The sequence below is a fragment of the Drosophila yakuba genome, chromosome X, assembly GCF_016746365.2.
Source record: "Drosophila yakuba strain Tai18E2 chromosome X, Prin_Dyak_Tai18E2_2.1, whole genome shotgun sequence".
Classification (NCBI taxonomy): Eukaryota; Metazoa; Arthropoda; class Insecta; order Diptera; family Drosophilidae; genus Drosophila; species Drosophila yakuba.
This window is the reverse complement of record NC_052526.2, coordinates 2,079,494-2,088,821: the sequence shown is the minus strand read 5'-3', so window position 1 is coordinate 2,088,821 and position 9,328 is coordinate 2,079,494. Positions and strand designations below refer to the sequence as shown.

General features: G+C 52.4%; 1 protein-coding gene across 3 annotated transcripts; it reads left to right on the top strand.

Moving 5' to 3' along the window:
* The first annotated feature begins 64 nt into the window (after positions 1-64).
* Positions 65-8,938, top strand: LOC6523996 (regulatory-associated protein of mTOR). 3 transcript variants are annotated; one of them, XM_015189929.2, is made up of 5 exons: positions 65-391; positions 693-1,126; positions 6,948-7,333; positions 7,542-7,742; positions 7,808-8,938. In XM_015189929.2, the coding sequence occupies exons 1-5, from the start codon at positions 211-213 to the stop codon at positions 7,977-7,979; spliced, it is 1,374 nt and encodes a 457-aa protein (XP_015045415.1). In that variant the 5' UTR covers positions 65-210; the 3' UTR covers positions 7,980-8,938. The 3 variants fall into 3 exon arrangements, with proteins under 3 accessions (XP_015045415.1, XP_039227848.1, XP_039227844.1); XM_039371910.2 differs by lacking the exons at positions 65-391; positions 693-1,126 and adding exons at positions 1,327-3,292; positions 3,351-6,880; XM_039371914.1 differs by lacking the exons at positions 65-391; positions 693-1,126; positions 7,542-7,742; positions 7,808-8,938 and adding exons at positions 1,324-3,292; positions 3,351-6,770 and having other exon boundaries at positions 6,948-7,090.
* The last annotated feature ends 390 nt before the right edge of the window (positions 8,939-9,328 follow it).

Sequence of the window (9,328 nt, the reverse complement as noted above, 5' to 3'; positions counted from 1 at the left end):
CCTGCCCGGTTTGTTGGGGCTGCCAGATGACCTGCGATAGCCTTGCCACCTTTCGCCACTTGCACACTTGTCAAATTGTTTTTCTTTCGTGTTTATTATTTACTAGTTTTCTTTTGCGCTCGCCTTTCGTTCTGTTTTCCATGTTTTAATCCCGTTTTTCGGAAAAGCTCGTTTCCAATCTCGTGACAAGTTTTTCCGCCGCCCGGAAAGATGCTAAGCCAATTTTACTGTTTGTGTTTGTCGCTCCTCCTCTACTTCTTCGTGGGCGTGACGTGGGCTGAGGAGGGGGACTGCCGCCGCCTTAAGCGCGCAGATATCGAGGGCAGACTGTCCACAAAGACCCCGTACAGAGCGATCGCCAATTACGACGAAACGCCGCCGAAATACGCCGGTTTGTACTTTTGTTGTTTTCTGTGTAACGCACATACAGTGGGCACCTGCTTAGAAATACGAAACATATGTTGTGCCATGTGACAGTCGACAGCGCTCGCTTAATACAGTGAGCCCGTAATCACGTCAAATAGACTTTTTATTGCTCGTGAACACACAACTATTACGCAACTTGCTAGCGTCAGAACAAAAAAATTTAGTTGTTATTAAATAATTACTCGTATATCATTAGCGGTGCCCACTGCTTACATATGGATAATGAAACAGCTGATTTTACGCTTTTAACCGTTTCATCCGACAAGGTTGCCATCCGACGCGAATTTGGTCCATCATCCGACACGGAACACGAAATCCCAGCGAATCTGTTATTTTGCAGGCGCAAAATCGCCTTTCTGAAATAAAGAATCGCATTTTGGATCAGCCGAATCCGCCAATCTGCACAGCTGAATTAAAAAAACTGCGCCAATGGCATTGGATGCACCTGAATGCCACCGAAGATGAGAAATTACTGGTGGCCGAGGGAGAGGACGAGTTGATTGATCTGGCGGAACGGATGCAGCGGCGATTCCCGGATATACTTCCAGAGTTATACAATCCAGAGTGGTACTACTTCAAGTATACGGCGACACAGAGAACTCTGAAAAGCGCGGAAAGTTTCGCCACGGGCTTGTTTGGCCGTCATCGCATCCATACTGTACGGTATCCACCGCCTTTGCACGAGGATCCTGTTTTGCGGGTAAGCATTCCCTTAGTTTTTCTCTCGAATGTTAGAAATAAGAAAGTAAGTCAATGCGTTGAACTCAATTTGAATTGCGCGCCACATCTGCACTCGCAATGATCTGGCAAGGCAACTTATTACAGCAAGGCCATTTTTCGATTATTGAATTATCGATATCAATGTTGTAAACCGCTTGCTAGTGTGACCGCATCGGGGCAATCGAAAAATCATCGATTTTTGTTCCAGCTCTATTTTCTGCGCAATTCTTTTCGTACAATATAATTCGATTAAACATAAATAAATAAACCAACGCGCAAGTAAATAAACCCATTAATGCGCTTCATCTTGCGCCGGAGTTCGCTCGCGATAGTTGTACGGTTTTTATTTTGGCCCGTCCTCGACTTGAACGGCGCAGGCGGCGTGTTTTCCCCGAGTTCTTTTTAACCGTATTCGGGAAATGGGCCGCGATCCGTAGGCGGAAAACGTGGAGAAGAGGAACGAGGAAAGAAAAGCAGAGAAGCGCGGAGGAGGCGCTGGCGGTGTAGGAGGAGCGGAAAGTGCGAATAGTGTGAAAAGTGTTTGGGGTTATGTGCTAGAGTCCCCTCGGGGGGATTTTCAGCTGCTTGGATCCGCGACAGAGACGTAATCGCTCCGGGAAATCTCGCATTGCGCTGCTGCACCCTCTCCTCAGCAACCGAAAAAAGCAAAAAAGAAACAAAAGTAATACAGCGAGAAGCACGCAAAACATGGCAAGTGCCGTTCGCGCTAAGTCCGCCACTGCTGCGGTCGGCGTCGCAGTCGACGAAAGCAGCGGCAGCAGCAACGGCAGCGTCGCGGATCAGGAGGTGTCCTCCAGTAAGGAGACCGTCCTGCGCTTCTTTATTCGCACGAGATACGAAAAATATATATTCGCCCGTTGGGACGATCCCATACTCTTGATAATGGAGCAACTGGAGCAGATCGAGCGTTGTCGATCTGCCACCTTGGAGAACCAGGTGGCCATCGGCCGGGAACGATCCCAGGAAGACTCACCGAACGACCTGCGTGAGGTGGTTAGCAACATAAGGCAGGACCACTCACTACACCCAATCGTGAAGCACATCGAGCAAATATCCGACATCCAGGCCTCCAACGGTCAGGAGCACGCCTCCCTCGGTTGCTTGAGGGAGCTGATCAAGATTATCAGAAAGGAGTGGCCCCGGGACGACTCAATCCAAGTGCGGATGAAGCAAATACAAAGCATACAGGCCCAGCCGCCCACGGAGAGCATATGCTTTGGGGAGCGTCTCCGCGACGACAAGTGCCCGCTCTCCCTGCAGACCAAGCGGCACAAGGAGCGCATTCAGGCCATGATGTACGAACGAGTGACGTGGCGTATCCGCGAACGCATGAAGACGGCAAGCGTGGCCCTGGTTCTGTGCCTCAACATCGGCGTGGATCCGCCGGACGTGGTAAAGATCCAACCCTGCTCACGGCTAGAGTGCTGGATAGATCCCAGCTCGGTGTCCCCGCCCAAGGCCATGGAACTCATTGGGAGCAACCTGCAGATGCAGTACGAACGCTGGCAGCCAAGAGCCAGATATAAGAAGTGCAACGATCCCACCGTGGATGACGTTAAGAAGCTCTGCACCTCCCTACGCCGGAACGCCAAGGGGGAGCGCATACTCTTCCATTACAACGGACACGGTGTGCCCAAGCCCACAGCCAATGGAGAGATCTGGGTGTTTAACAAGACCTTCACGCAATACATCCCCCTGAGCATATTCGAGCTTATCACGTGGATGTCAGTGCCCTCAATCTACGTCTATGACTGCTCCAATGCAGGCATCATCATCAATTCGTTTCAGCCATACGCTGACCAGCATGAGGAAGAACTGAAAAAGGCGCAGGCCGCCGCCCAGCAGAGGGGCGGAGTCCAGCAGCTGGTGGGCGGCTCAGGTGGTGGCGTCAATGTAGCCTCCAACCAGGTGCAGTTGCCCAACCAGATGGTCAGTTACCAGAACTGTATACACCTGGCCGCCTGTGCTGCCAATGAGATTCTGCCCATGAATGCGCAGTTGCCGGCGGATCTGTTTACCAGCTGTCTGACAACACCCATCAACATAGCGCTCAAGTGGTATGCCATGCAGGAAAAACTGGGCATGGTGCCGCGTATCCAGAGTGAACTGATCGATAAGATTCCAGGTAAGTTTAGGCCTTTGCTCAGTCACGGACTTCTGGTAACCATTTAATCCCATCGCAGGCAAAGTCAACGACCGGCGCACCATGATGGGAGAGCTCAACTGGATCTTCACCGCCATTACGGACACGATAGCGTGGAACACACTTCCCCTCACGCTCTTTCAGCGCCTGTTCCGCCAGGATCTACTGGTGGCTAGCCTGTTCCGTAACTTCCTGTTGGCCGAGCGCATTCTGCGCAGCCACGACTGCACTCCAGTTTCCCTGCCCGCCCTGCCGCCTTGCTATCGCCATCCAATGTGGAAGGCCTGGGATCTAGTGGTAGATCTGGCTCTACAGCAGTTGCCCGAAATTCTCGATCACAATGCGCCGTACCGCCAGCTGCCGTTTTTCGAGCACCAACTCACAGCCTTCCAGGTGTGGCTGGACAGCGAATCGGAATCGAGAACGCCACCGGAACAGCTGCCCATTGTGCTGCAGGTCCTACTGTCGCAAGTGCACCGCCTGAGGGCCCTAGAGCTGCTGGCCCGATTTCTGGATCTCGGTCCGTGGGCCGTTAATCTCGCCCTGGGCGTGGGCATCTTTCCATATGTGCTCAAGCTGCTGCAGAGTTCTACGCGCGAACTGCGGCCCGTTTTGGTGTTCATTTGGGCCAAGATCCTGGCCGTGGATCCCAGCTGCCAGGTGGATCTGGTCAAGGAGTACAAGTACTTCCTCTCTGTGCTGCAGGACACATCCGTTTCCAAGGAGCATCGCACACTCTCCGCCTTTGTACTGTCCTCCATAGTGCACAACTTCCTGCTGGGACAGACTAGTGCCCTTCAGGGTCCCCTACTGTCCATTTGCCTGGAGCAGCTAAACGACGGAAGCTGGCTGTTGCGCCAGTGGCTTGCCATCTGCCTGGGCATGTTGTGGCAGAACTTTGAAAAGGCTCGTTGGTCGGGAGCACGCGACCTGGCGCACGAGAAGCTTTACGTTCTGCTGCGGGACAAGATTCCGGAAGTAAGAGCGGCTGCCGTCTTCGCCTTGGGCACATTTATCAGCTCCGTGACGGACCGCAGCGAGGAGCAGGCGAATAACATCGATCGCATCATTGCCATTACCATGCTCGAGACCGTGGGCGAGGATATGTCGCCGCTAGTCCGCATGGAGTTGGCCGCCGCTCTGCAATGGATGGTAGTACTCTTTGAGTCACAGTTCGTGGCCGTATATCTAGCTGAGCATATGCGCGGTCACGTCTCCGCCGCCTCGTTCGTGATGTGTCCCGATCCCCGGGAGCTGACATCTTCCACGCACAGCCTGGAGCGTCATGTGACCATCCGCAGGGGAGCCAGCTCCAGCTCCATATCTAACATGGGTGGTGCGTCAACTGGCTCGGGCACAGGATCATCCAGCAACCCATTGGGTCGCTCGAAGAGTGGCTCTGCCAGTTCGGGCGGAAGAGGAGCTGCCGGAGCTGCGGGTGGTACAAACAGCATACCCTTCCAGTCAATTTTCACCAAACTGTGGCTGGGCATCTGTAATCTGGCCCAGGATCCGTTTCCCCGCGTGGCGGCCATTGCCCAGGAGATTGTTGACCATGTGAGGGATACGGCACTGTGTCCCATTATGGCGGCCAAGGAAGCCACCATGTCCAATGCATCGGAGAAGTGCAGTAGCCTAAGCGTAAGCCTCCCGCCCAGTCCAAATACGAGGGTTAATTACTTGGGCGGTGGCGGTGCACCTGGAGGAGCTGGGGCGACTGCAGAATCACCGCCCGTCGGAGCAGCTGCCTCGGGCGCCAGTCACTGGGCCCAAAAGCTAAGGCTATCGGGCAGTGGAGCCTGCGTGGCTGCCGGAGATCCTCAAACCATTCTGCAGCGCAAACTGCGCACCAGCTCCATCAACGATGAGACTGACAGCGGACCAGCGTACTCCCGCGGAGTGACGGGCTCCGGAGCTGGTCTGGGACTGCCCAGCGGACCGAGGGAGAGCACCCATTCGGCGCGAAGCAGCGGCAGCGAGAGCAATCACTACTTGGAGCCGGGACACAGCCTCACGCCCATTGTGCTGACCGAGTTCATACCCTGGGCCATTTCCTATTTCACACGGCCGGGCAAGGAGCGCTACAGCAGCGCCGAGGGAGCTGCAGAGGAGGGACGCCAGCGTTACCCAGTGGACCGAAACTCAGCGGAGCTGCGGCGCAGGAGGTTGCGCTTCCTGAGGAACGATTTTGTGCGCCGACATGCCGGCCGCAAGCACCAGGAGCTGATCGATCCCTACGGCTTCGATGTGTGCGTGTGGAACCGGAAGACACAGTTCACGCCTTCCATTGTCAAACTGCTGCCTTACGAACCGCAGATTGCGGTGGCCTACAGGGAGAAGGTTCTGGTCTACGACTTCCAGTACAATTCGGTACGCACATACGGCTCCGAGGCTCTGGGCAGCAACTCCACTGGCTCTAGTTCCGGTTACGGATCAGGTTCCGGATCATCTTCATCGCTCAATGGCAGCACACCGCGAAAGTCGGGCGCACACCCAAGTGGGGGAGGTGGTGGATTTTCGGCCGCCCCCTTTGCCCGCGTTAGCAGCATCGAGTTCATCAATGCACAGGATATGGCACTCAACCTGGTGGCACACGAAGACGGAGTGGTGCGCGTCTGGCAATCCTCGCCGCCGGCCAGCACCGCCACCACCGAGGATACCCCGAGCAAGGCCCGATTGGTGACTGCTTGGACAGCACTGGGTCAGGTTAACCAACACAATCACCGTCAGCGCAGCGTGGCTTCCGGCGGCAGCATTGGCAAGGGTGCGGACGCATCGGGACTGTCGAGCGGAGCAATTGGCTCGGGAGGGATTGTGACCGCATGGCAGCAGTGCAGCCAGCACCTTGTGATAGGCGGCGGTGGCTGCCGGTTTATCCGCATTTGGGACGTAGAACGGGAACTGAAACTGGCAGATATTCCATTGGGCCGTAGCGAAACCTGCGCCCGGGTGCTATCACCTTACCTGCCCAATATGCGTTCCGATGTGATACTCGCCGGCTGCGACGACGGCAGTGTGCGACTGTTTGACAAGCGATGTTCGCCGCAGGACGCCCGGATCTCCGTTTATCGACGCCACAGTGCCCCCATTCTCCATGCCAGCCTGCGGGCAAACGTACCGGTGCTGGTCTCCGGCTGCACCGAAGGTCGGATTAGTGTGGCCGACATGCGGGCGAGCCAGTCCCCCATTGGCCTCAACGATGTAGTGTACGAGTGGGACGCCGGTGGCGATGTGACGGCCATAACCAGCCACCAGTTGGCGGACACAGTGGCCTGTGGCAATGCCTCGAAAATTGTGATCTACTCGCTGGACGGACGGCAACAGAAGGTGTTGCGGACGAACGAGGGTTTCATTGGGCCCAAGATCGGTCACCCCACGTGGCTGTATTTTCACCCATACAAAGTGCAGCTGGCGGTGGGCTTCGTGGACAATATGGTGGCCATATACAGCCCCACCCCAGGTAGAAAACAATGTACAAAATTAGAGGACTGGAGTTTCTTTAATAAGAAAATAGCAAGACATTCAAGAATTTCAAGAATATTAAGGAGCTACTTTGATAAGAAAATAATTGTATTTGTTAGTAATACTGAGCATAGAGCCTTATTTCACTAACATTTGTATTCATCTGTCTTTGCAGTTCTATAAGGGCTGTGGCAAGTGGAAAACTGACGTCGATAAGAATCCCGAAACCTTGGTCAACGCACGCAGGTACCTTGCGGAGCCGCAGATGCGGTCGGCAGTGGAGCAGATACGGAGCAGCACCCGGCTACCGGATCTTCAGCCGGAGGACGTTCAGCTTATGTATACGGTGTGCGCTTTCGAAACCGCCTGGCATCGACCGCGTCGCGACTCTGGCTCCAGATCCACATACGAATCCGTGTGGTGTAACTTCTTCGACGTGGCCGCCTTGGAGGCGCTGGAGTTCTTCAAGGATCTGGAATACTATTGGAACGATGGATACGGCTACGAACTGACTCATCGCATTGCCTGTCCGGCAATCGCAGATATGTTTGCTTCCATTGGGTGAGTGCGCCTGGAATTCATAAATTTTAATATAAAGCTTCCAAACTGGCAAACAAGTCTAGAATGCAAATTCCAGTCGAATCTGGTTTTTTTTATATATACTTTAATCTGAAGCACTGTTCGTTCTCAACTAATCTTCCAGATTAGAAATATCTTGTTTTAATTCTTTCTTCATCTTTTGTAACAATAATTCAAATGTATGCTGCAGTTCCTCTGAGGAGAAACAGCAGCGACGGGCCAACGCCACGTTGTACTTCACGCACTCGGGCACGCTTCTTAAATTGCTGGCCCACCTAGGGTTGGCCCGGGACAATAAGCCGCTGACGCACAAGCACTTTGCCAGCGAGCGTCTTTGGCGCACAAGCCAGATCGACGCGTTCGCGACCAACTTGGCCTTTCTACGTTACGAGTAAGTTGTGCGCGATATAAGCCGAATGTAAGATATCTATCTTAATAGCTAATCCTCCCCTGCAGTTGCGATGAGGAGAAGCCGCAAGTCCTGGTGCTGCATCAGGAGCGAGTGGTGCGCCTGCCCGGCTGCCCGCAGGACAAGGATCTCTGTCCGCTGGCCACGCTGCGTCGCATTTACGCCAAAAGCGTGGACCACTGCGACCGCGAGGAGATGTGCCGTGTGAAGGCCAACTAAGTATGGAGCACATTTGGAATGGAGCAGCTGATGCTGATGTAATGTGGTTTTGTGGCTCTGCTGCCCTGCCATTGAATGACCTCGGGAAAAGGGATTCGTCGGAAAGTTTAGGATACAACTGATATAAAGATATAAAGTTAAGAATGGAAAAGATGCGAAGGAACTGGAGTTAAGCGATGATCAGACTAGGACTAGTTGTGTAAGAGATGATCGGCCGGAGAGTTAGTTATGTGTTGACCAAGTAGCGAGTCAAATTCTGTGTGTTTCGTATGCCTTATTAATCAATGTGGACCATCCACTCCAGAACCAGATAACTTTGAGCAGGAGTGCAGGAGACAGAGCGAGATGGAGAGCTGAAAGAGAAAGAGAAAGGGACAGGTAGAGGTAGAGGATAGCCTGTGTCATGCTTTTTGGACCTTAGTCTATATACCCCGGATGGCTCTCCAAATGCTGTCAGGATTTACACGATTTATCTTGGGTTACTTTTTTTGTTATTCGGTTAATCATGCTATTACCCATAGCCTAATCCTTATCCCAAAGCCAAGTGGCAACGCATACTGTACATATATAAATACTTAATGTATAAGATATTTAACTATAGTTATATTTACCCCAACACACCACACATATATACATAAACAAAATCGTAGATGTATGCCTCCTATCTAATCGATCCTTCGCCCCCAAAAGGAAACGTTCGTTGTGCTAACTTGTGTTATATACCTATAAATGAGACAGGATATATATATATTTGATAAGGCAAGGATGTGGAACAAATGTTGGGTACCTACAATAATTGTTCAGCGGAGCGGGAGACGGGAGACTCACACACTTTGTACATAGCACTTACGACTTTAATCACTTTTGTCTAATTTTGTTTGTCCTATCGAAAGCCCAACAACAAAAACCAACCGCAGTAACAACAAATAAACTAACGAAAATTCTAGTTTAAAGCTTAACTGGCTTGGACTTTTCAATTTGTTTAAGCTGAAAAATAAAGAAAACCGAAAATCAATGCGCCCCTGTGGTCGAATGTGTTGGCTTTTTGCCTTTTTACCCATTTTTTTGTTTTTTTGTTTTTGAGCAGGCTTTTAAATAGTTTCTTCGATTTTTCCTTGTTTTTCCATCGTTTTTATTTTTATGGGTGCAAACTTCCCGTATTTGCCCAACGAGTGCCCTCCTAGTGTTTACAGCCAGCTAATTTGTTGTTCTGCCGGTCGAGTGGGCCACATACATATATTCTACCCGAGTCAGCGGAACAAAGGCCATCTCTGCGCATCCGAGAGTGGAGGAGGAGTGACCGAGGTGTGGGTGTGTTAATGGAGGTTACGACAGACGTAACCCGTGCT